The following is a 27,047-nucleotide window of genomic DNA, read 5'->3' on the forward strand; positions in this document are numbered from 1 at the left end:
CGAGGCGTGGACAATACAGCCACTTCCGCCTTCAGAGGCTGAAGGCGATGCACGCTGGGAAATGTAGTCTTGTTTGCGCTTCCATTTTGTGATAGGAGTGGGATCTGGAAATGAATGCTGCGCGCGTGATTGGCGGGAACGCTGCAGTACATAGTGGCGTGCGTGCGTGCGATTTCTCAGTTAGCCGAGCTGATGGTCGGAACTTTTTTTAGGCCAGTCAGGCCTAGTGATGAAAGGTGCTGATATGATGACGTAGTAGCGACCGTCTCCACATGTAGAACATGAATGTCTGGCTGAGCAGTCGTTTGGGCAAAGGTTATTAAGTTACCAAGATCAGTGCTGGCAAGAACACAGGAGCTAGTTCATCAAAGCTTTTACATTGGCAAACTGGCATTAAAGCTTGTAAAGTTGCAACATTTTTACACAACGCGTTGTGGCGCAAAACTTTTGCAACATTTCATGCCAGTTTAAATTGGTTCTACTGAAATGGGTGATGCTGGGGAGGAGACCAGGACGGGAATGGTCACAACTGCATGTCAAATTCATTACGAAGCTCAGTGTTTTGTGCTCCAGAAATACTATTCCAGTAATTGTCTGGAGGAGCATTTCTAGGAAGATGCATGCCACACAGGAGAAGTGGTATGCATACCGCCCGTCTTAGGCTACTTTCACACATCAGTTTTTTGCAGTCAGGCTCAATCCGGCGAATTTTGAAAAAAAACGATCCGTCGCAAATTGTGAAAAACTGATGCGACGGATCCGCTTTTTCGACGGATCCGACTAGCTGATCCAGGGGGGAGAGAGAGATCCCAGAATGGAAAACACATGCTTAGTTTAAAAAACGGAATCCGTCACTGGATTCTGTCATTTGACGGTTCCGGCACCATAGGGTTCCATTATAGCAAGGGACGGATCTGTCTCTGTCCGTTTTTTCGATGGACACAAAAAAGTTACTATGTCCATTTTCCCCGACCGCCAGAAAAACAATTTTCGACGGATTCGGAGAAAATCGGATGAAACGTGAGGCCATCCATCGCTAATACAAGTCTATGAAAAATAAAAACAGATCAGGTGGTAACTTTTGCTGGATACATTTTTTTCTAAATTCGCTGGATTGTTCCTGACGGCAAAAAACTGATGTGTGAAAGCAGCCTTAGGCTATGTGCCCACATTGCAGAATACAAGCAGATTTTTTTTTTGATCAAAACCGCACACCCATCCCAGGAAAAACACAAATGTGGATTTGATGCGTTTTTTACGTGTTTTTCATCCGTTTTTCATGCGTTTTTTCTAAGTGTTTTTAAAGCGTTTTGAGCACAAATAACGTTGGGTTAAAAAAAAGAGGCTCCTATGAGGTCATTTCCTAGTCCAACCCCTCTTCATTTTGTTTACTGCCACAGTGCCCCATAATGCTGCCACAGTGGCCCCATAATACTGCCACAGTGCCCCATAATACTGCCACAGTGCCCCATAATACTGCCCGATACAGTGCCCCCATACTGCCAGACACATTGCCCCCATAATGCTGCCACAGTGGCCCCATAATACTGCCACAGTGCCACATAATACTGCCACAGTGCCCCATAATACTGCCAGATACAGTGCCCCCATAATGCTACCACAGTGGCCACATAATACTTTCACAGTGCCCCATAATACTGCCAGATACAGTGCCCCCATACTGCCAAACACATTGCCCTCCATAATGCCACAGTGGCCCCATAATACTGCCAGATACAGTGCCCCCATACTGCCAGACACATTGCCCCCACAATGCTGCCACAGTGGCCCCATAATATTGCCACAGTGCCCCATAATACTGCCAGATACAGTGCCCCCATACTGCCAGACACATTGCCCCACAATGCTGCCACAGTGGCCCCATAATACTGCCAGATACAGTGCCCCCATACTGCCAGACACATTGCCCCCATAATGCTGCCACAGTGGCCCCATAATACTGCCAGATACAGTGCCCCCATACCACCAGACACATTGCCCCCATAATGCTGCCACAGTGGCCCCATAATACTGCCACAGTGCCCCATAATACTGCCACATTGCCCCATAATACTGCCAGATACAGTGCCCCCATACTGCCAGACACATTGCCCCCACAATGCTGCCACAGTGGCCCCATAATACTGCCAGATACAGTGCCCCCATACTGCCAGACACATTGCCCCCATAATGCTGCCACAGTGGCCCCATAATACTGCCAGATACAGTGCCCCCATACCACCAGACACATTGCCCCCATAATGCTGCCACAGTGGCCCCATAATACTGCCACAGTGCCCCATAATACTGCCACAGTGCCCCATAATACTGCCAGATACAGTGCCCCCATACTGCCAGACACCTTGCCCCCATAATGCTGCCACAGTTGCTCCATAATACTGCCAGATACAGTGCCCCCATACTGCCAGACACATGAGTTTTTGACTCTTTGTGACTTCCACTTTTCCTGTTCCCATTACCCACAGTACCCAAACTCTAATTAAGCATATACTCCTTTTATTTAAAAAAAAAATGACCACAGACACAGTTTTCCATAACAATTTTTAAAAAAAAAACATTAGATATGTAAGAAACATATATACCAAAAGTCTTAACTAGACTTATATAGTAAAAAAATTAGGACAAACATTGTCCAAACATGTTCATCAAGAATGGACGATATAACCACCTGTCAACAGGGCAGGGAAGTGGGGGGGGGGGGGTGTTGGGATGGCCGGGCTGGTTGTTGGTGACAGAAATCCTCAAAACTGCTGGTACTCCGGCTCGTACCCATACCCCAGAAACAGGTCTTGTGAGGACATGCTACTATTCGGGGAGATTGCATGATGGCCAGTTGTTGGAGGTGCTGGTGGGCGGCCATAATTGTAGACTTCAGCAGCGTTGGGCCTGTATGCTGCCGCCTGCCCAAAACGCTGCGATGCAACTGCTGCTGGTGGTGGAGGCACACTTTGGGCTTTAAATAAATTCATAATCCCCGTTATTATGGCTGGTGGCGGGGGTATAGGGGATGGGATGCCAACAGCCATTAAAAGAACATTGGCTGCTGACATGTAGATGATCTGCCTATCCCGTGGCATGGACCTTAAGCGGCCAGCTAACAATGATCCGAATTTGTCCAGCTCACCTTGCTGAGAAGAATTGTCGATCAGATTGATGGTTCAACTAGTGAGTGTTTCAACCACACTAGTCGAAGCCTTAATCTTTTTTCCCTTGGGTGCCGCCCTTCTCAATGTCACGGGACAGACAGAACCAGCCCCCATCCCAGTGGGCCTTGACACGCCACCAGCAGATCTTGACACAGCACCAGAGGCAGGAGCAGCATCACTAGACACCGACGCCACTTCCACCGCAGAGGACGAACTGGCATCCGCACAGGAGGATGCCGTACCAGCTTCAGACATAGCGGATGACATAGCGGATGAAGGCCTGGACCCCGGAGGATATGGTGTGGAGCACAATGGAAAGTCCTCGACCTCCTCTCCAAGACTGTGCTCCAGGCCGTTGCCTTCATGGGCCTCTGGTTTTTGGGCCCTTATATTGCCTTCAGTTCTGTAGAAGGAACAAAAAAGCCATGTTAATAAAAGACTATTTGAAACATTGGAGATAAATATATATATATATATATATATATATATATATATATATATATATATATATATATATAGAAATTGAAAAGAAATGTGGCACTCACCCCAAGGCACTGCTGAATTAGTATCCTTTATTCATCTTTAAAATGGAACAAACGTCATACGGAGAGGCGGCTGGGAACGGGGAACGTTCCCCGTTCCCAGCCGCCTCTCCGTATGACGTTTGTTCCATTTTAAAGATGAATAAAGGATACTAATTCAGCAGTGCCTTGGGGTGAGTGCCACATTTCTTTTCAATTTCTATGGACATTTGTTGCTATTTTCATGTTGAGCACCCCCTCTGATGCCTGCATTTTATTGAATATTTGAGACCAATGAACTTTGGTGATAAAGAAAAACGCTTGTGTCGATACAGCCTGGTGCCGTCCGCATGTCTCACTTTTTTATATATATATATATATATATATATATATATATATATATATATATATATATATATATATATATATATATATATATATATATATATAGTACAGACCAAAAGTTTGGACACACCTCATTTAAAGATTTTTCTGTATTTTCATGACTATGAAAATTGTAAATTCACACTGAAGGCATCAAAACTATGAATTAACACATGTGGAATTATACACTTAAGAAAAAAGTGTGAAACAACTGAAATTATGTCTTATATTCTAGGTTCTTCAAAGTAGCCACCTTTTGATTTGATGACTGCTTTGCACACTCTTGATGAGCTTCAAGAGGTAGTCACCAGGAATGGTTTCTCACTTCACAGGTGTGCCCTGTCAGGTTTAATAAGTGGGATTTCTTGCCTTATAAATGGTGTTGGGACCATCAGTTGTGTTGTGCAGAAGTCTCGTGGATACACAGCTTATAGTCCTACTGAATAGACTGTTAGAATTTGTATTATGCAAGAAAAAAGCAGCTAAGTAAAGAAAATGAGTGGCCATCATTACATTAAGAAATGAAGGTCAGTCAGGCCGAAAAATTGGGAAAACTTTGAAAGTGTCCCCAAGTGCAGTGGCAAAAACCATCAAGCGCTACAAAGAAACAGGCTCACTTGAGGACCGCCCCAGGAAAGGAAGACCAAGAGTCACCTCTGCTTCTGAGGATAAGTTTATCCGAGTCACCAGCCTCAGAAATCGCAGGTTAACAACAGATCAGATTAGAGACCAGGTCAATGCCACACAGAGTTCTAGCAGCAGACATATTTCTACAACAACTGTTAAGAGGAGACTTTGTGCAGCAGGCCTTCATGGTAAACTAGCTGCTAGGAAACCACTGCTAAGGACAGGCAACAAGCAGAAGAGACTTGTTTGGGCTAAAGAACACAAGGAATGTACATTAGACCAGTGGAAATCTGTGCTTTGGTCTGATGAGTCCAAATTTGAGATCTTTGGTTCCAACCACCGTGTCTTTGTGTGACGCAGAAAAGGTGAACGGATGGACTCTACATGCCTGGTTTCCACCGTGAAGCATGGAGGAGGAGGTGTGATGGTGTGGGGGTGCTTTGCTGGTGACACTATTGGGGATTTATTCAAAATTGAAGGCATACTGAACCAGCATGGCTACCACAGCATCTTGCAGCGGCATGCTATTCCATCTGGGCTATTTGACCAAGAAGGAAATTGATGGGGTGCTACGCCAGATGACCTGGCCTCCAAAGTCACCAGACCTGAACCCAATCGAGATGGTTTGGGGTGAGCTGGACCACAGAGTGAAGTCAAAAGGGCCAACAAGTGCTAAGCATCTCTGGGAACTCCTTCAAGATTGTTGGAAGACCATTCCCGGTGACTACCTCTTGAAGCTCACAAGAGAATGCCAAGAGTGTGCAAAGCAGTCATCAAAGCAAAAAGTGGCTACTTTGAAGAACCTAGAATATAAGACATAATTTCAGTTGTTTCACACATTTTTGTTAAGTATATAATTCCACATGTGTTAATTCATAGTTTTGATGCCATCAGTGTGAATATACAATTTTCATAGTCATGAAAATACAGAAAAATCTTTAAATGAGAAGGTGTGTCCAAACTTTTGGTCTGTACTGTATATATATATATAATTTACCTCCGCAAATTCCTGCTTGTCAAAATGAACTGCAGCTGGTCTGCGTACGGCACCCTCCTCTTGGCTGGCGGGCTGCCGCTTTGTGTCCTCAGTGACTTCATCAGCCTGTCACAGATCTCCACCTTTTCTTTACGTCGTCCACTGAAATGAAACAAAAAAATAATGATTTCCAAAATCTATATTTCCAAAAAGTACACAAATTCAAATTAATAAATACTTAGAAATCATTTTTTTTCCCGCTTTAGGTAGCTGAGGCCAGTGGGGATACATTTCCATCACAATGACCGGCCAGACATCGCGTTTTGTATATGAGCCCTTATATTCTTCACTAGCATGATCCCAGGCCTCCGGGTGTTTTTTGATCTGCAATGTTTAAGATACAAGTCAATTAATTTTATCAAATTAATTGTGGATTCAAAAAAATCAAAATATATATATATATATATATATATATATATATATATACACATACACATTTACACACATATATACATACTGTATATATCCACACTGAAACACACACGCAAAACCGATGTAGATATGTATGAATCCATGTACACATGTGCGCGCGCGCGCACACACACACACACAACCCTCCCTACACAGCTCTTTCAACAGAATCTACGGTAAGAATCGTGATGATATTTTCGACACATAACGGAGAAACTGATAAACACATAACAGTCGGACACAATTGTCCTGAGTACTCGAATACCCCATATGTGGTAGTAAACATAGGTTTGGTTGCATGGCACAGCTTGGAAGGGAAGGAGCACCGTTTCACTTTTTCAACGCAGAATTGGCTGGAATTGAGATCAGACGGCAACTCGCGTTTGCAGAGCCCCCGATGTGCCTGAACAGTGGAAACCCCCAATTCTAACTCCAAACCTAACCCCAACACACCCCTAACCCTACCCCTAATCCCAACCATAGCCCTAATCCCAACCCTAGCCTTAGTCCCAACGCTAGCCCTAACCCTTATCCTCAACCCTAAGCCATAAACCTAGCCCCAACCCTAACCCTTTCGCAAAAATCATTACAGAACCTGACATGATATGACACATGGTTTACATACAGTAAACCATGTCATTTCAAAACCATTTTTTTAGGTAAGGCTTTAATAAATGTTTTAGCTTGTGTTAGGAAAAATTTGGAAATTTGGAGGTGTTAAATTTAAGGCTATAATCGTGGAAAAAAAAAAGGTTGTGGGCTCTCGCGCAATTTTCACCGCCAGAGAGGGAAAGCCAGTGAGTGAGGGCAGATATTAATAGCCTAGAGAGGGACCATTGTTTTTTGCCTCCCTAGCTAAAAAAAATCTCCCCCAGCCACCCCAGAAAAGGCGCATATATAAGATGCGCCTTTTCCGGCACTTAGCCTCTCATCCCACTGCCGTGTAGCAGTGGCATATAGGGTGATAATGGGTTAATGTCACCTTGCTATTGGAAGGTGACATTAAGCCGGGTTAATAATGGAGAGGCATCAATAAGACACCTATCCATTATTAACCGTAGAATAGTAAAGGGTTAAAAGAAAGACACACGTTAATGGAAAACATTTTTTAATGAAATAATGACACCAAGTTTTTGACAACATTTATTACACAGCTAATCCAAAGAAAGGGTTAACAGGCTTACAACAGGATCGGTGCTAATGCGACCAGCCCGCTGTAAACCAATGCAGGATGGTTTACAGCATGGGAAAATTTCCCACGCTCCTGAGTTCACCTCAGGACAGCCGGGGAGTCCACGCAGCCACAGTGAGTACCGCATGAGTTCACCCGAGCTGCGCGAGCTGCATTCGGGTGAACTCGTTATACAATGAACAGGGTCACTTTACGGCCCCGTTCGTTGTATCGGCGCCAGTGGTTTAGAGCAGCCACATGTTATGTGGCTGCTCTAAACTCTATATCATCGTGGGACACTCGTTTAATTTGGATTCTACGGAGAGTAGGTATCTTTTGTGGTTTGTTATTTTCCTTTTTCTTAAGGTGAACGAGGGATTTGGGGAATTCGATATGTAGGTGAGTATATGTTTTTTTTTATTTTAGGTGGTGATCGGCGGGGACACGTAATTATAATTTATTTCAACAGGTAACCACTGGCCACCAATGAAAATTTATTTTGGGGACAAATGTTAAAAAAAAAATGGGGCCAAAATAAAAACAAAAAGGGATGACTTTTAATAATAATAATAATAATAATAATAATAATAATAATAAAAATAATAATATTATTATTATTATTTATTATTATAGCGCCATTTATTCCATGGCACTTTACATGTGAGGAGGGGTATACATAATGAAAACAAGTGCAATAATCTTGAACAATACAAGTCACAACTGGTACAGGTGGAGAGAGGACCCTGCCTGCGAAGGCTCACAATCTACAAGGGATGGGTGAGGATACAGTAGGTGAGGATAGTGCTGATCGTGCAGTGGTGCATTAGATCTAGACCCGGCAAAACACTAATGGTGCGGCCATAGAGTGGGGGAGCCTGTGGAGATGCCCGACACGTGTCGCCACCGCAAGGTGGCTTCGTCAGGGGCTGACTCAGCACCATTGGTGTTTTGCCGTATCTACATCTAATATATAGTACTCGTAACACTGGGGTATTTTACCTGTTTACCTGTTTTGGGTCATGGATCTATTTGCTTACCTATGTTTTATTGTGAGTATGGGTTCCCTTATATGGTGAGTTCTCACTGTCAATAGTTCTACGGCAGAACAGGATTTTTTGGTTCAGTGGCATTATACTTCTCTTTATATGTATGTTAACTATTTATCATTTGACTCAGTTATTACATTTGTGCATTTCATCCATACATGCATACTCTACATAGTTGGTATTCGGTGTGGCAAAATAATCTATCCATTAGACAGCATAATATGCACGATATGGATTGATATTTGGTTCAATATATTTGTATTTAATCTTTAGTCACTTGTACTTGTGTATTTTGGCTTTTTGAGGGGGAGCTTATGGCTTTATTATGAGCCATCAGGGTTTTCTATATGTCATGTTTATGACTTTTTAAATGTTTTTATGGTCTGTTTTGTTCTCAATAAAAATTATTTGTATTTTGCGGTGATCTCTGTTATAGTCTGTAGCTTTCTCCTTGTGGTACATAGACTGTGGAGGGGCTCGCGCGCACTGACTAGTGTGCGCCTGTCGTCACCGGCGTATGATGTCAGTGTCATGCGCCGCAAGCGACGGGCGCACACAAGTAAGCCGTCGGCCTCTGCTAGGTCGGCGGCAATATTAATAGGAGCGCGTCGGACCTGCAGTGGAAGAGGACCAGGGTGCATATATTGGGGGGAGAGCAACACAAAGTACCAATATGGATATATGGGGGAGAGAGAGCAACACAAGGGACCAGTATGGATATATAGGGGGAGAGAGAGCAACACAAGGGACCAGTATGGATATATGGGGGAGAGAGAGAGCCACATAAAGGACCAGTTTGGATATATGGGCGGGGAAAGCAACACAAGTTACCAGTATTGATATATGGGGGGAGAAAGCAGCACACGGGACCAGTATGGATATATGGGGGGAGCAACACAAGGGACCAGTATTGATATATGGGGGGGAGAGAGCAACACGGGACCAGGATGGATATATGGGGGGGCAGAGCAACACAAGGGACCAGTGTGGATATATGGGAGGGGAGAGAGAGCAACACAAGGGACCAGGGTGGATATATGGGGGGAGGGCAACACAAGGGAACAGTATGGATATAATGGGGGGGAGCAGCACAAGACCATTATGGATATATGGGGTGGGGGAGAGAGCAACACAGGGGACCAGTATCCATATATAGGGGGGAGAGCAACACAAGGGACCAGGGCGGATATATGTGTGTGGAGGAGAGCAACACAAGAGACCATTATGGATATAAGGGGGGGGACAGAGCAACACAAGGGACCAGTATGGATATATGGGGGGAGAGAGCAACACAAGGGACCAGGGTGGATATATGTGTGTGGGGGGAGAGCAACATAAGGGACCAGTATGGATATATGGGAGGGGGAGAGAGAGTGTGACACCCCAGGTTCCTGGTTGTCACAGTGGCATTGCTTTCCTCATGGGGAGAGGGATGTCACGCTTTGAAGCGAGGAATGATATCTCTTATCAGGTAATCACAAGCATACAACATATTCATACTCCAGGCCAGAAGGGGGAGCTCTGATCCAGCTTAATTGTAATTCCCCGCTTAATTGTAAAGTGCTGCGGAATATGTTGGCTGTTATGATCTGGTGGCCCAGGAGTAGCATTGGACGTACTCTGGAGAAGGTGGTACCTGTACTGACCGCAGACCCTGAACTTAACACCGCAACTAGAAGTAGCCGTGGGATGTACCTACTGATCCTAGACACCTCGACACAGCCGGAGGACTAATTAACCCTATAGATAGAAAAGGGAAAACTATCTCGCCTCAGAGAAAATTCCCAAAGGATAGGCAGCCCCCCACAAATATTGACTGTGAGAGGAGAGGAAAAAAACATACACAGGCTGAAAACAGGATTTAGCAAAGGAGGCCAATCTAGCTAAATAGGAAAGATAGGACAGAGAACTATGCGGTCAGTATTAAAATACTAGGAAATATCCACCACAGAAAATACAAAAAACTCCACATCTAACTAAAGATATGGAGGGTATATCTGCCTCTCCAGAGATTCCAGCTTGACTGCATAAATCCTTACACAGATTCAGCTGGACAAGAAAAAACATGAAATGCACTGAACAATGAGGCCCACAACATGTGGGCTGCAAAACAAGCAGAACTTATCTTGGTGAAAAGACCAGGAAGCAGGAGAAACCATGAAGGGATGTGAATCCTCCAGAATACAATGGACAACTGGCACTGACTAAAGGGTGAGGCCAGACTAAATAGCCCAGTCCAGAGTGGACACACCTGATAACTGCTGTGAAGGACAGACAGCAGCGCTACCACTTATAACCACCGGAGGGAGCCCAAGAACAGAATTCACAACAGTACCCCCCCCTTGAGGAGGGGTCACCGAACCCTCACCAGAGCCCCCAGGCCGATCAGGACGAGCCAAATGGAAGGCACGAACCAAATCATCAGCATGAACATCAGAGGCAACAACCCAAGAATTATCCTCCTGGCCATAACCCTTCCACTTGACAAGATACTGAAGCCTCCGCCTAGAAAAACGAGAATCCAAGATCTTCTCAACAACATACTCCAACTCCCCATCAATCAACACCGGGGCAGGAGGATCAACAGAGGGAACGACGGGTACCACATATTTCCGCAACAAAGATCTATGAAAAACATTGTGGATGGAAAAAGAGGCTGGAAGGGCCAAACGAAAAGACACTGGATTGATAATCTCAGAAATCCTATAAGGACCAATAAACCGAGGCTTGAACTTAGGGGAAGAAACCTTCATAGGAACATGACGGGAAGACAACCAGACCAAATCCCCAACCCGAAGCCGGGAACCCACACGCCGCCGACGGTTAGCAAAACGCTGAGCCTCCTCCTGAGACAAAACCAAATTGTCCACAACATGAGCCCAAATTTGCTGCAACCTGTCAACCACAGAGTCCACCCCAGGACAATCAGAAGGCTCAACCTGCCCCGAAGAAAAACGAGGATGAAACCCAGAATTACAAAAAAAAGGTGAAACCAAGGTAGCAGAACTAGCCCGATTATTAAGGGCAAACTCGGCCAATGGCAAGAAAGCCACCCAATCATCCTGATCAGCAGACACGAAGCATCTCAAATAAGTTTCCAAAGTCTGGTTAGTTCGCTCGGTTTGGCCATTTGTCTGAGGATGAAATGCGGAAGAAAAAGACAATTCAATGCCCAGCCATACAAACTGGGAACCTCTATCGGACACAATGTTCTCCGGAATGCCATGCAAACGAACCACATGCTGAAAAAACAACGGAACCAACTCAGAAGAGGAAGGTAATTTAGGCAAAGGTACCAAATGAACCATCTTAGAAAACTGGTCACAAACCACCCAGATAACCGACATCCTCTGGGAAACCGGAAGATCTGAAAATCCATAGAAATATGCGTCCAAGGCCTCTCAGGGACCGGCAAAGGCAAAAGCAACCCACTGGCGCGTGAGCAGCAAGGTTTGGCCCGCTCACAAGTCCCACAGGACTGCACAAAGGAGCACACATCCCGTGACAAAGAAGGCCACCAAAATGACCTACTAACCAAATCTCTGGTACCAAAAATCCCAGGATGGCCAGCCAACACAGAACAGTGAACCTCAGAAATCACTTTGCTAGTCCATCTATCAGGAACAAACAGTTTCCCCACTGGACAGCGGTCAGGTTTATCAGCCTGAAATTCCTGAAGAACCCGTCGTAAATCAGGGGAGATGGCGGAAAGAATCACCCCCTCCTTCAGAATGCCGACCGGCTCAAGGACCCCAGGGGAATCAGGCAAAAAACTCCTAGAGAGGGCATCAGCCTTAAAATTCTTAGAACCCGGAAGATACGAGACAACAAAATCAAAACGGGAGAAAAACAGGGACCATCGGGCCTGTCTAGGATTCAGCCGTTTGGCAGACTCGAGGTAAATCAAATTCTTATGATCGGTCAAGACCACAATACGATGTTTAGCCCCCTCAAGCCAATGTCACCACTCCTCAAATGCCCACTTCATAGCCAACAACTCACGATTACCGACATCATAATTGCGTTCCGCAGGCGAAAATTTTCGAGAGAAGACGGCACACGGTTTCATCAAGGAACCATCAGAATTCCTCTGAGACAAAACGGCCCCTGCCCCAATCTCAGAAGCGTCAACCTCAACCTGAAAAGGAAGAGAAACATCCGGCTGACACAACACAGGGGCAGAAGTAAATCGGCGTTTAAGCTCCTGAAAGGCAGAAACGGCCGCAGAGGACCAATTCGTCACATCAGCGCCTTTCTTCGTCAAATCGGTCAGGGGTTTAACCACACTGGAGAAGTTGGCAATGAAACGGCGATAAAAATTAGCAAAGCCCAAAATTTTCTGAAGGCTCTTCACGGATGTGGGCTGGATCCAATCATGAATGGCCTGAACCTTAACCGGATCCATTTCTATAGATGAAGGAGAAAAAATGAAGCCCAAAAAAGAAACCTTCTGTACTCCAAAGAGGCACTTAGACCCCTTCACAAACAAGGCATTATCACGAAGGATCTGAAATACCATCCTGACTTGTTTCACATGAGACTCCCAATCATCCGAAAAAATCAAAATATCATCCAAATATACAATCATGAATTTATCAAGATAATTCCGAAATATATCATGCATGAAGGACTGAAACACAGATGGAGCATTAGAGAGTCCGAATGGCATCACAAGATATTCAAAATGGCCCTCGGGCGTATTGAACGCAGTTTTCCATTCATCGCCCTGCTTAATACGAACAAGATTATATGCCCTTCGAAGGTCAATCTTAGTAAACCAACTAGCCCCCTTAATCCTGGCAAACAGATCAGAAAGCAAAGGCAAAGGGTATTGGAATTTGACCGTGATCTTATTCAAGAGGCGATAATCAATACAGGGTCTCAAGGAGCCATCCTTCTTGGCAACAAAAAAGAAACCTGCTCCCAATGGAGAAGAAGATGGCCGAATATGCCCCTTCTCCAAAGACTCCTTAACATAACTCCGCATGGCGGCATGTTCTGGCCCAGACAGGTTGAAAAGTCGACCCTTAGGGAACTTACAGCCTGGAATCAAGTCAATAGCACAATCACAGTCCCTATGCGGTGGAAGGGAACTGGACTTGGGCTTATCAAAAACATCCTGGAAATCTGACAAAAACTCAGGAACTTCAGAAGAGGGGGAGGAGGAAATTGACATCAAAGAAACGTCATCATGAACCCCCTGACAACCCCAACTAGTCACAGACATAGATTTCCAATCCAACACCGGATTATGCGCCTGTAACCATGGAAACCCCAGCACAATAACATCATGCAGATTATGCAACACCAGAAAACGACAATCTTCCTGATGGGCTGGCGCCATGCACATGGTTAACTGTGTCCAAAACTGAGGTTTATTTTTAGCCAATGGTGTAGCATCAATGCCCCTCAAAGGGATAGGACTCTGCAAAGGCTGTAAGGGAAACCCACAACGTCTGGCAAATTCTAAGTCCATTAAATTTAAAGCGGCGCCTGAATCCACAAATGCCATGACAGAAAATGACGATAATGAGCAGATCAGGGTCACAGATAACAGAAATTTAGGTTGTACAGTACTGATGGTAACAACTAGCGATTCTCTTGACACGCTTAGGGCAATCAGAAATAACATGAGCAGAATCGCCGCAGTAAAAACACAACCCATTCTGACGTCTGAATCCTTGTCGTTCAGCTCTAGACACAATCCTATCACATTGCATAGGCTCAGGACTCCGCTCGGAAGGCAACGCCATAGTGTGCACAACTCTGCGCTCACGCAAGCGCCGATCAATTTGAATGGCCAGAGACATAGAATCACTCAAACCAGCAGGCGTGGGGAACCCCACCATGATATCTTTAACGGATTCAGAAAGACCCTTTCTGAAAATTGCCGCCAAATCATCCTCATTCCATTTAGTCAACACAGACCACTTTCTAAATTTCTGGCAATATGACTCTGCTGCCTCCTGACCCTGACACAGGGCCAACAAGGTTTTCTCAGCATGCTCTACAGAGTTAGGTTCATCATACAATAACCCAAGCGCCTGAAAAAAGGCGTCTACATTAAACAACGCCGGATTCCCAGGTTCCAGGGCAAATGCCCAATCTTGGGGGTCGCCACGCAACAGAGATATGACAATTTTAACCTGCTGGATGGGATCACCAGAGGAACGGGGCTTCAGAGCAAAAAACAGTTTACAGTTATTTTTAAAGCTCAGAAATTTAGACCTGTCCCCAAAAAACAGATCAGGAGTTGGAATTCTAGGCTCCAAAGCTGGAGTCTGAACGATATAATCAGAAATACCCTGTACTCTAGCAGCAAGTTGATCCACACGAGAAGCAAGTCCCTGAATGTCCATGTCAGCGCCAAACTCCTGAACCACCCAGAGGTAAAGAGGGAAAAAAAAACACAACAGAGTACAGAAAAAAAAAATGGCTCAGCACTTTCTTTCCCTTCTTCTGAGATCCGTTTAACTCATTGTTGGAGGGAGCCCAAGAACACAATTCACAACAGTTGGCGCTATATAAATAAAAATTATTATTATTATCCAGCTTGTGGGTGGCTCCCCGATATATATTCTGGTCTGGAGGGAAAGTGAAGTCAGTCGGACTGTCAGAGAGACATAGATTAGAGCAGTCAGACAGTGAAAGTCAGGAAGACTGAAGGGGCCGTGCAGCCACGACAGGTGCTGCAGCTCCTGGAAAGAGATAGAGAAGAAAAAGAAGAACAGATTGTAGTGAGCGTGTAGGGGAAATGGAGCGCAGGAGAGTGAAGAACTGGGGAGTTAGCTGCGATTGGGCTACCTCCCTACTGAGCGCAGACACCATTAGCTGGAAGACCGAGGTTGTGGGAGACTCCACGTCTCACATCAGAAACTGGCAGGACAGCTGGATTACATGTGCAGCCCGCCGGAAATCAGACCAAGGAGGAAGTACCGGAAAGCAGGAGGACTCCCCCAGCCAGGACCTGCAAGAACCGTACCTGTCACCGAAGCTGAATCCGGATCCCCTGCGGAGAGAGGTGGAAGAACTTACCCGGCAGCTCGTGCAGACGCAGCTGGAGGCTGTGGCCGGGTGGAAGGAGGCCTTCATCGGGAGCCTTGCCAGATGACCGTCAGCAGCCTTGTCCGGCCCAGAGCAGAAAAGAAGCTCCGGAAGGTGAGGTAAGGGGCATGACCCTGACCTTGGTGGCAGAAGGCCTGACAGCTAGACCCGAGTCACTCCCACCACTGTACACCCCCGACCAGGGTTTTTGGTTCCTCTGTGAAATGTCACTATACACCGAGGGTACCCCGGCCTTCAGTCCAGCAGCAACCCCTACGCCGGATGACACCCTGGTGGGCCCTTTACCAGTCCCACCGACTCCAAGGCCTGGAGGAGTACGCCATCAGCTACACCGGGACTGGGGAGACAGCAGCTTGGGTCAAATGGCAGCCCCACTTATTCCAACCAGTGTGCCCTAGGTTAGTTCTCCGGGACCTGTAGTGTTTGAAGAGGGAACCGCGGGGAAGGACATGATCGTATTGCAAGGGGAGATCCCCATGATAACCTGGCAGGAGCATTGCAGACGGTGGGAGGAGAAAGAGAGGAATCCCTGGCCCAGAAAGCAGCCTTTGAGGAAAGGAACTTGGAAGGAAAGGCCCGAACATGTAAAATCCCTTGGGCAGAAAGAGGACCACTGCGGCAGGGAGAAGTAGTGGTCTTCAATCAGCAAAGAGGCTGGGGTTTCATAAAAGACACTGGAATGATCAACGAAATCTTTGTTAACCAGAGGGATGTGGAATCCCAATTAATGGAAGGACACCCGAACAGGGACCTGAACCCCGGTGACAGAGTGACATATACCCGCCATATCGGCGACATAGGGTGGTACGCTCTGGACTGCAGAAAATGTGTACCAATCTCAGTCCCTGCAGAAGCAGCAGGCCAGGCCAACTACCAAATGCCATCAGTCCACCCAGACACAAGTGATAAAGCAGCCAGTAGGCCCTGGTATGCTGTCAGAGAGACAAAGAAGAGAGCAGTCAGACAGTGAAAGTCAGGAAGACTGAAGGGGCTGTGCAGCCACGAGAGGTGCTGCAGCTCCTAGAAAGAGAGAAGAGAAAGAAGAACAGATTGTAGTGAGCGTGTAGGGGAAGTGGAGCGCAGGAGAGTGAAGAACTGGGGAGTTAGCTGCGATTGGGCTCCCTTCCTACTGAGCGCAGACACCAGTAGCCGGAAGACCGAGGTTGTGGGGGACTCCACGTCTCACAGCAGAAACCGCCAGGACAGCTGGATTACAAGTCACCTGTCCACCCTTACACCTGAGTACACAGTAGCGCATAGAGCCCGGGTCGTGATAGAGACCCTGTAAAAAGGCTCAAGCTACCTGTCGTACGGGTAGTGTCCTACCAACCTGGAGGACAGAGAGAATACGTGGGGACCTTGTGAGAGCCTTTAAGCAGCAAGGGACTACACCACAGTGCTAGAGGGAAGGCTCCTAACCCAACCTGGTAAGGGGGACTCCCAACTCGCTTCCAAGCTGGCTGGACCATTCCTGTACCTGTAACCCGGGAGCCTGGACTGTTGTTGCCTTAATTCATCAGTAAACCAGGTAGAGAGACTGCAAACCTGTGTCTTCCGTTTCTTGCTACATCATTCACCATCTCTATCTACATACCGGGAGCCCTGGGGAGCCAGCTTCACCTGTGGGAAGCCATACCATCTCTGCTGCCGCAACATCACCCCAGAAGACCCCTTTAAGCAGCGTCGGTCACCTCTGACTGTGAACCACAGGTGGCGTCACGAACACAAACTTTTCACCGTGTTCCAAATTATTATGCAAATTGGATTTAAGTGTCATAAAGATTTAATTGTTTTGTTTTTTAAATAAACTCATGTATGGTATTGTGTCTCAGGGCTCAATGGATCACTGAAATCAACCTTAAACACGTGATAATTAGTTTTCCAGGTGATTCTAATTAAAGGAAAACTACTTAAAAATGATGTTCCACATTATGAAGCAGGCCACAGTTTTCAAGTAACATGGGAAAGAAAAAGGATCTCTCTGCTGCCGAAAAGCATCAAATAGTGCAATGCCTTGGTCAAGGGATGAAAACATAAGATATTTCCCGAAAACTTAAGCGTGATCATCGTACTGTTAAGAGATTTGTGGCTGAATCTCAGCACAGACGTGTTCATGCTGATAAAGGCATAATGAGGAAGGTTTCTGCCAGGCAAGTTCATCGGATTAAGAGAATAGCTGCTAAAAAGCCATTACAAACCTGCAAACAGATAATTGAAGCTGCTGGTGCCTTTGGAGTCCCTCGAACCTCAAGGTGTAGGATCCTTCAAAGGCTTGCTTTGGTTCATAAACCTACTATTCGGCCACCTCTAAACAGTGTTCACAAGCAGCAACGGTTGCAGTGGGCCCAGAAATTCATGATGACTAATTTTCAAATAGTCTTGTTTACTGATAAGTGTCGAGCAACCCTGGATGGTCCAGATGGATGGAGTAGTGGATGGTTGGTGGATGGTCACCATGTCCCAACAAGGCTGCAACATCAGCAAGGAGGTGGAGGAGTCACATTTGGGTCGGAATCATGGGGAAACAGCTGGTAGGGCCCTTTAAGGTTCTTGAAGGTGTGAAAATTACCTCTGCAAAGTATATAGAGTTTCTGACTGACAACTTTCTTCCATGGTATAAAAAGCAGAAACGTGCCTTCAGGAGCAAAATCTTCATGCATGACAATGCACCATCTCATGCTGAAAAAATACCTCTGAGTGATTGGCTGCTATTGGCATTAAAGGAGATAAACTCATGGTGTAGCCACCATCTTTCCCTGACCTCAACCCTATAGAGAACCTTTGGAGTATCATCAAGCAAAAGATCTATGAGGGTGGGAGGCAGTTCACATCAAAACAGCAGCTTTGGGAGGCTATTCTGACTTCATGCAAAGAAATACAAGCAGAAACTCTCCAAAAACTCACAAGTTCAATGGATGCAAGAATTGTGAAGGTGATATCAAAGAAGGGTTCCTATGTTAACATGTAACTTGGCCTTTTAGGATGTTTTGGAGTTAAATAGCTTTTTTGTTCAGTGTATGGGACCTCCCAATGCTGCAAATTCAACAAATGAGCATTTTCAGTTCTTTATAAAACATATCAAATTCTATTGTGCCTAATAAGTTGGAACAGTGCATTTTGAGTTTTTATTCATTTTGGAGATTATACTGTTATCATTGGGAGGTTTCTTCAATAAAATTCGATGTATACTCTAACGGATGATGACTTTTATTAGACTGACTGTCATTTGCACCAACCATTTAGGAAAATCCAAGAAAAATATCATTTGCATAATAAATTTGGAACATGGTGTATTCACATAATCCCTTTAAAGACCTTTCCCTTTAACTTGGGTGCTCAGGGCCACGGACCAGAGCACCACCGCCGTGAGACATCCCCTTTAAGTACCGGACCTGGTACCAAGTACCCCACGGCCCTGGCGGGCATCACAAGAGCAACACAAGTGACCAGGGTGGATATATGGGGGGAAGAGAAAGCAACACAATGGACCAGGGTGGATATATGGGGGGACGGCAACACAAGGGACCATTATGAATATAATGGGGGGTGAGAGCAACACAAGGGACCAGTATGGATATATGGGGGGAGAGCAACACAAGGGACCAGTATGGATATATGGGGGGGAGGAAGAAACACAAAGGACCAGGGTGGATATATGTGTGGGGGGAGAGCAACACAAGGGGCCAAGGTGGATATATGTGTGTGGGGAGGAGAGCGACACAAGGGACCAGTATGGATATATGGGGAGAGAGAGAGCAACACAAGGGACCAGTGTGGATATATGGGAGGGGGAGAGAGAACAACACAAGGGACCAGGGTGGATATATGTTTGTGGGAGGGAGAGCAACACAAGGGACCTGTATGGATATATGGGGGGGAGCAACACAAAAGGACCAGTGTAGATATATGGTAGGGGAGAGAGAGTAACACAAGGGACCAGGGTGCATATATGTTTGTGGGGGGGGGAGAGAAACACAAGGGACCAATATAGATATATGGGGGGGAGGGGGAAACACAAAGGAGCAGTGTGGATATATGGGAGGGGAGAGAGAGCAATACAAGGGACCAGGGTGGATATATGGGGGGAGAGCAACACAAGTGACCAGTATGGATATTATGGGGGAGAGCAACACAAGGGACCAGTATGGATATATTGGGGGGGGAGAGCAACACAAGGGACCATTATGGATATATAGGGGGGAGAGCAACACAAGGGATCAGTATGGATATATGGGGGGAGGGAGAGCAACACATGGGACCAGGATGGATATATGGGGGGAAGAGAGCAAGACAAGGGACCAGTATGGATCTATGGGGGCAGCAACACAAGGGACCAGTATGGATATATGACAGGGAGAGAGATCAACACAAGGGACCAGGGTGCATATATGGGGGGGAGAGCAACACAAGGGACCAGTATGGATATATGGGGGGGGAGAGAAAGAAACACATGGGACCAGGATGGATATATGGGGGGAAGAGAGCAAGACAAGGGACCAGTATGGATCTATGGGGGCAGCAACACAAGGGACCAGTATAGATATATGACGGGGAGAGAGATCAACACAAGGGACCAGGGTGCATATATGGGGGGAGAGCAACACAAGGGACCAGTATGGATATATGGGGGGAGGGAGAGCAACACAAGGGACCAGGGTGGATATATGGGGGAGAGCAACACAAGGGACCAGGGTGAATATATGGGGGAGAGAGAGCAACACAAGGGACCAGTATGAATATATGGGGGGGAGAGAAAGAAACACATGGGACCAGGATGGATATATGGGAGGAAGAGAGCAAGACAAGGGACCAGTATGGATCTATGGGGGCAGCAACACAAGGGACCAGTATGGATATATGACGGGGAGAGAGATCAACACAAGGGACCAGGTTGGATATATGGGGGGAGAGAGCAACAAAATTGACCAGTATGGATATATGGGGGGGAGGGCAACACAAGGGACTAGTATTGATAAATGGGAGGGAAAGAGCAACACAAGGGACCAGGATGGATTTGTAGGGGGAGAGCAATACAAGGGACCAGTGTGGATATATGGGAGGGGAGAGACAGCAACACAAGGGACCAGGGTGGATATATGGGGGAGGGCAACACAAGGAACCAGTATGGCTATAATGGGGGGGAGCAACACAAGGGACCAGTATGGATATATGGGGAGGAGTGCAACACAAGGGACCAGTATGGATATATGGGGAGGAGAGCAACACAAGGGACCAGTATGGATATATGGGAGAGGACAGAGCAACACAAGGGACCAGGGTGGATATACGTGTGTGTGGGGGAGAGCAACAGAAGGGACCATCATGGATATATGGGGGGAGAGCAACACAAGGGACCAGGGTGCATATATGGGGGGAGAGCAACACAAGGGACCAGGGTGGATATATGGGAGAGAGAGAGCAACACGAGATCAGTATGGATATATGGGGGGGCAACACAAAGGAGCAGTGTGGATATATGGGAGGGGAGAGAGAGTAACACAAGGGACCAGGGTGGATATATGGGGGAGGGCAACACAAGGAACCAGTATGGCTATAATGGGGGGGAGCAACACAAGGGACCAGTATGGATATATGGGGAGGAGTCCAACACAAGGGACCAGTATGGATATATGGGGAGGAGAGAAACACAAGGGACCAGTATGGGTATATGGGAGAGGACAGAGCAACACAAGGGGCCAGGGTGGATATATGTGTGTGTGGGGGAGAGCAACAGAAGGGACCAGGGTGGATATATGGGGGGGGAGCAACACAAGGGACCAGTATGGATATATGACGGGGAGAGAGATCAACACAAGGGACCAGGTTGGATATATGGGGGGAGAGAGCAACAAAATTGACCAGTATGGATATATGGGGAGGAGGGCAACACAAGGGACTAGTATTGATAAATGGGAGGGAAAGAGCAACACAAGGGACCAGGATGGATTTGTAGGGGGAGAGCAATACAAGGGACCAGTGTGGATATATGGGAGGGGAGAGACAGCAACACAAGGGACCAGGGTGGATATATGGGGGAGGGCAACACAAGGAACCAGTATGGCTATAATGGGGGGGAGCAACACAAGGGACCAGTATGGATATATGGGGAGGAGTGCAACACAAGGGACCAGTATGGATATATGGGGAGGAGAGCAACACAAGGGACCAGTATGGATATATGGGAGAGGACAGAGCAACACAAGGGACCAGAGTGGATATACGTGTGTGTGGGGGAGAGCAACAGAAGGGACCATCATGGATATATGGGGGGAGAGCAACACAAGGGACCAGGGTGCATATATGGGGGGAGAGCAACACAAGGGACCAGGGTGGATATATGGGGAGGAGAGCAACACAAGGGACCAGGGTGGATATATGTGTGTGTGGGGGAGAGCAACAGAAGGGACCATCATGGATATATGGGGGGAGAGCAACACAATGGACCAGGGTGCATATAGGGGGGAGAGCAACACAAGGGACCAGGGTGGATATATGGGGGAGAGAGAGCAACACAAGGGACCAGTATGAATATATGGGGGAGAGAAAGAAACACATGGGACCAGGGTGGATATATGGGGGGAAGAGAGCAAGACAAGGGACCAGTATGGATATATGGGGGCAGCAACACAAGGGACCAGTATGGATATATGAGGGGGAGAGAGATCAACACAAGGGACCAGGTTGGATATATGTGGGGAGAGAGCAACAAAATTGACCAGTATGGATATATGGGGGGGAGGGCAACACATGGGACTAGTATTGATAAATGGGAGGGAAAGAGCAACACAAGGGCCCAGGATGGATTTGTAGGGGGGGGGGGGAGCAATACAAGGGACCAGTGTGAATATATGGGAGGGGAGAGACAGCAACACAAGGGACGAGGGTGGATATATGGGGGGAGGGCAACACAAGGATCCAGTATGGCTATAATGGGGGGGAGCAACACAAGGGACCAGTATGGATATATGACGGGGAGAGAGCAACACAAGGGACCAGTGTGGATATATGGGGGAAGAGATTGCAACACAAGGGACCAGTATGGATATAATGGGGGGGAGAGCAACACAAGGGCCCAGTATGGATATATGGGGGGAGAGAACAACACAGGGGATCAGGGTGGATATATGGGGGGAGAGCAACACAAGGGACCAGGGTGGATATATGTGTGTGGGGGGGAGAGCAACACAAGGGACCATTATGGATATATGGGGAGGAGAGCAACACAAGGGACCAGTATGGATATATGGGGGGGAGAGAGCAAGACAAGGGACCAGGGTGCATATATGGGGGGGAGAGCAACAGAAGGGACCAGTATGGATATATGGGGGGAGAGACAGCAATACAGGGGACCAGGGTGGATATATGGGGGCGAGAGAGCAACACAAGGGACCAGGGTGGATATATGGTGGGGAGCAGCACAAGGGACCAGGATGTATATATGGGGGAGCAGCACATGGAGCCATGATTGCTATATAGGGGGAGCAGCACAAGGGACCAGGATGAATATATTTGGGGGGAGCAGCACAAGGGGCCAGGATGTATATATGGTGGGGAGTAGCACATGGGGCCATGATTGATATATGTAAGCCAGGACAAGGGACCATGTTGGATGTATGGGGGGGCAGGATAGATACATGGGGAAGCAGGACAAGGGACATATGGGGTCCTGTATGGATAGCTGGGGCCCAGGCTGCAGATATTGGGGCCAGGCTAGACAAAGGACATGGGGGGCCAGGCTGGGGCATATTATAAAATAAAGGGTGCCAGGCTGGGTGAGATTATTAAATAAAGAGGGACTTAATTACTGTTTGGGGACCAGAATGAGGAACATGCTATATTAGTTTATGGTGACAAGTGGGGAAGATAATTTCTTTAGGATCCAATTAGGGGCATTATTACTACTGTGAAAATTACTTTTTTAATAAATTGATTTCCATGGAGGGAACAGGAGGTCCTTTTAGTGTGCAGTGCCTCACTATGTTCCATTTTTCTTCAGCTGACATAGTGTAGAAGTTGGGGAAAAAGTGGGGAAAGTGCTCTGGAAGCGATCAGCTGTTGATGACTGTGTGTTATTTTTTGCAGAGACAAGTCCTGGCTGGAAGAAGTGATGGCAGTCTGTGCTTGTTGAAGAAGAAAAGTGAAGATAATGGACTTCAACTACAGACGTCACTGGTGAGTCAGTGTATTACATGTACACGCAGACTATACACTATATACTGTGTACAGAGCTCCCTGTGTATAATTTCACCGGTGATCACTGTATTACCTGTACACTATATACAGAACTTCTGTGTATAATGTCACTGATGATCACTGTATTATCTGTACACTATATACAGAGCTCCTGTGTACAATGTCACTGGTGATCACTGTATTACCTGTACACTACATACAAAGCTCTTGTGTATAATGTCACTGTGATCACTGTATTATCTCTACACTGACACTATTGTTGTGAAATTGGATTCTGGGCTCCCCCGGTGGCCACTTGTGGAATTGTACTTGTGTGCATCATCCCCTCTGTTCACCTGCTCCTATCAGGATGTGGGAGTCGCTATATAACCTTGCTCCTCTGTCAGTTTCATGCCGGTCAACAATGTAATCAGAAGCCTTTCTGTGCATGTTCCTGCTACTAGACAACTCCCAGCTAAGTTGGACTTTTGTCCTTGTGTGTTTTTGCATTTTGTTCCTGTTCACAGCTGCTGTTTCGTTACTGTGTCTGGAAAGCTCTTGTGAGCGGAAATTGCCACTCTGGTGTTATGAGTTAATGCTAGAGTCTTAAAGTAATTTCTGGATGGTGTTTTGATAGGGTTTTCTGCTGACCATGAAAGTGCCCTTTCTGTCTTCTTGCTATCTAGTAAGCGGACCTCGATTTTTGCTAAACCTATTTTCCTACTACGTTTGTCATTTCATCTAAAATCACCGCCAATATATGTGGGGGCCTCTGTCTGCCTTTTGGGAAAATTTCTCTAGAGGTGAGCCAGGACTGTCTTTTCCTCTGCTAGGATTAGGTAGTTCTCCGGCTGGCGCTGGGCATCTAGGGATAAAAAAACGTAGGCATGCTACCCGGCCACTTCTAGTTGTGCGGCAGGTTTAGTTCATGGTCAGTATAGTTTCCATCTTCCAAGAGCTAGTTCTCATATATGCTGGGCTATGTTCTCTCGCCATTGAGAATCAGGACACACTATATACAAAGCTCCTGTGTATAATGACTCTGGTGATTACTGTATTATCTGTACTCTACTGTATATACCGAGCTCCTGTGTATAATGTCACTGGTGATCTCTGTATTACCTGTACACTATATACAAAGCTCCTGTGTATAATGTCACTGTGATCACTGAATTACCTGTACACTATATGCTTTATACAGAGGTCCTGTGTATAATGTCACTCATGATCACTGTAATACCTGTAAACTAACACTATATACAGAGCTACTGTTTATAATGTCACTGGTGATCACTGTATTACCTGTACACTGACACTATATACAGAGCTCCTGTGTATAATGTCACTGGTGATCACTGTATTACATGTACACTGACACTGTACATACAGAGCTTCTGTGTATAATGTCACCGGTGATTACTGTATTACCAGTACCCTGACACTATATACAGAGCTCATCTGTATAATGTCACTGGTGGTAATATGTGTTGTTAGTATTGTGGTTTGTATTCATGATCTGTATTGTAGCATTTGGTCACTATGTGGTGGTAATTTGTGGTTCTTGTCACGGTGTGGCAGTATTTCTCTTTGTATGTGGCATTGTTTGGTCCCTATATGCTGGTAATATGTCATTATTCGGTCACTATGTGGTGGTAATATGTTGTCTGGTCATGGTGTGGTGGTATTTGTCCCTTGTATGTAGTATTATTCGGTCACTATGTGGTGGTAATATGTGGTCTGGTCATGGTGTGCTGGTATTTGTTCCTTGTATGTGGTATTATAAGGTCACTGTGGTGGTAATATGTGGTCTGGTCATCATGTCGCGGTATTTCTTTCCTGTATGTGGTATTATTGGTCTTGGGGATTATGTTGTGTATTGCTGTCATTTGTTCTCTCTGATATTAATTAGAAGAAGATTCTTTATTTCCATTAGAGATTAGATATTTGGAACACAGCGGCAGAGATGCACTTACAAGTAGGGTTGAGCGAAACGGATCGGACAAATTCAAAAATCGCCGACTTTCGGCAAAGTCGAGTTTCATGAAACCCGACCCGATCCCAGTGTGGGATCGTCCATGAGGTTGGTGATCTTCGCGCCAAAGTCGCGTTTCGAATGACGCTTTCAGCGCCATTTCTCAGCCAATGAAGGAGGAAGCAGAGTGTGGGCAACGTGATGACATAGGTCTCGGTCCCCACCATCTTAGAGAAGGGCATGACAGTGATTGGCTTGCTTTCTGTGGCGTGACAGGGGGTATAAAGGGGCGTGCACGCCGACCGCCATCTTACTTCTGCCGATCTCAGCATAGAGAGAGGTTGCTGCAGCTTCATCAGAAGCAGGGATATCGTTAGGGAGGGAAGATTAACCCCCAAACCGCTTGTGGTGTAGCGATTTCCACTGTCCAACACCACCTTTGTTTTGCAGGGACAGTGGAGGCTAGATTTTTGTGCATCGGCTCTGTAGCTTATTAGGCTGCCTTATAAGGCTCCCTGATAGCTGCATTGCTGTTTGTACGCCGCTGTGCAAACCAACTGCTTTTTTAAAAGCAAAAATCCTGTTGCTGCTTTCTGCACAGTTAGGGTAAGTTCACACAGGACTTTTTTGCTGCGTATTTTTGCTGCGTATTTTTGCTGCGTATTTTATGTCAATTTTCAGCTGCTTACAGATGCGTTTTTTCTGCGGTTTTGGTGCGTTTTTTTGTCTATTTGTGCATGATAATAAAGTTGAGTGACCCCAGTGGAGCTTAGCATCGCCTTCATCCCAGCGGGGGAACAATTTACGGCGAATTACATGCCATGCATCGGCCTTTTTTTGACTGTCACTGTAGTTTGAGCAAGCTACATCCCAAATTACAGGCATTGCTTCCACCTTGGAAAAATAAATGAAAAAGTTATTACCAAATGCAAGATGAAATGAAGCCAACATTCATGACAAGGAAGATACAAACATACACATGCAGAACACATGAACATGTACATAACAGCACATGAGCATCGCAAAGTGTACCATTGCAAACAATCGGATAGATAGATATCACAAATTAAAAAAAAATATTACCTCCATGATTAGTTGGGAAACATTAATGCTCATCCTCCTATACCAAGACATGGCTAACACCTCACTACCAGAAACTCCCTCACAATAGATCACAATCAGGACACCTCACAATGGCTCTTCACACCTCACAATGGCTCACAATGGATCTTCACACCTCACTACCAGGAACTCCCTCACAATAGATCACAATCAGGACACCTCACAATGGCTCTTCACACCTCACAATGGCTCTTCACACCTTACTACCAGGAACTCCCTCACAATAGATCACAATCAGAACATCTCACAATGGCTCTTCACACCTCACAATGGCTCACAATGGCTCTTCACACTTCACTAACCGCACCCCTAAGCTCTTGGCTGTGAGATCACTTCCTGCTGGCCATGATTTT

At 46.2% G+C, this 27,047-nt stretch overlaps 1 protein-coding gene across 1 annotated transcript; it reads right to left on the reverse strand.

Annotated features, from left to right (window-relative positions):
* Positions 1-2,680: 2,680 nt before the first annotated feature.
* LOC143809970 (uncharacterized) lies at positions 2,681-27,047 on the reverse strand. Its single transcript, XM_077292915.1, has 4 exons — positions 26,656-27,047; positions 5,914-6,059; positions 5,697-5,837; positions 2,681-3,570 (listed from the first exon to the last, which is right to left on the reverse strand). The coding sequence occupies exons 1-4, from the start codon at positions 26,704-26,706 to the stop codon at positions 3,180-3,182; spliced, it is 729 nt and encodes a 242-aa protein (XP_077149030.1). The 5' UTR covers positions 26,707-27,047; the 3' UTR covers positions 2,681-3,179.

The sequence above is a fragment of the Ranitomeya variabilis genome, chromosome 2 (assembly GCF_051348905.1).
Source record: "Ranitomeya variabilis isolate aRanVar5 chromosome 2, aRanVar5.hap1, whole genome shotgun sequence".
NCBI lineage: Eukaryota > Metazoa > Chordata > Amphibia > Anura > Dendrobatidae > Ranitomeya > Ranitomeya variabilis.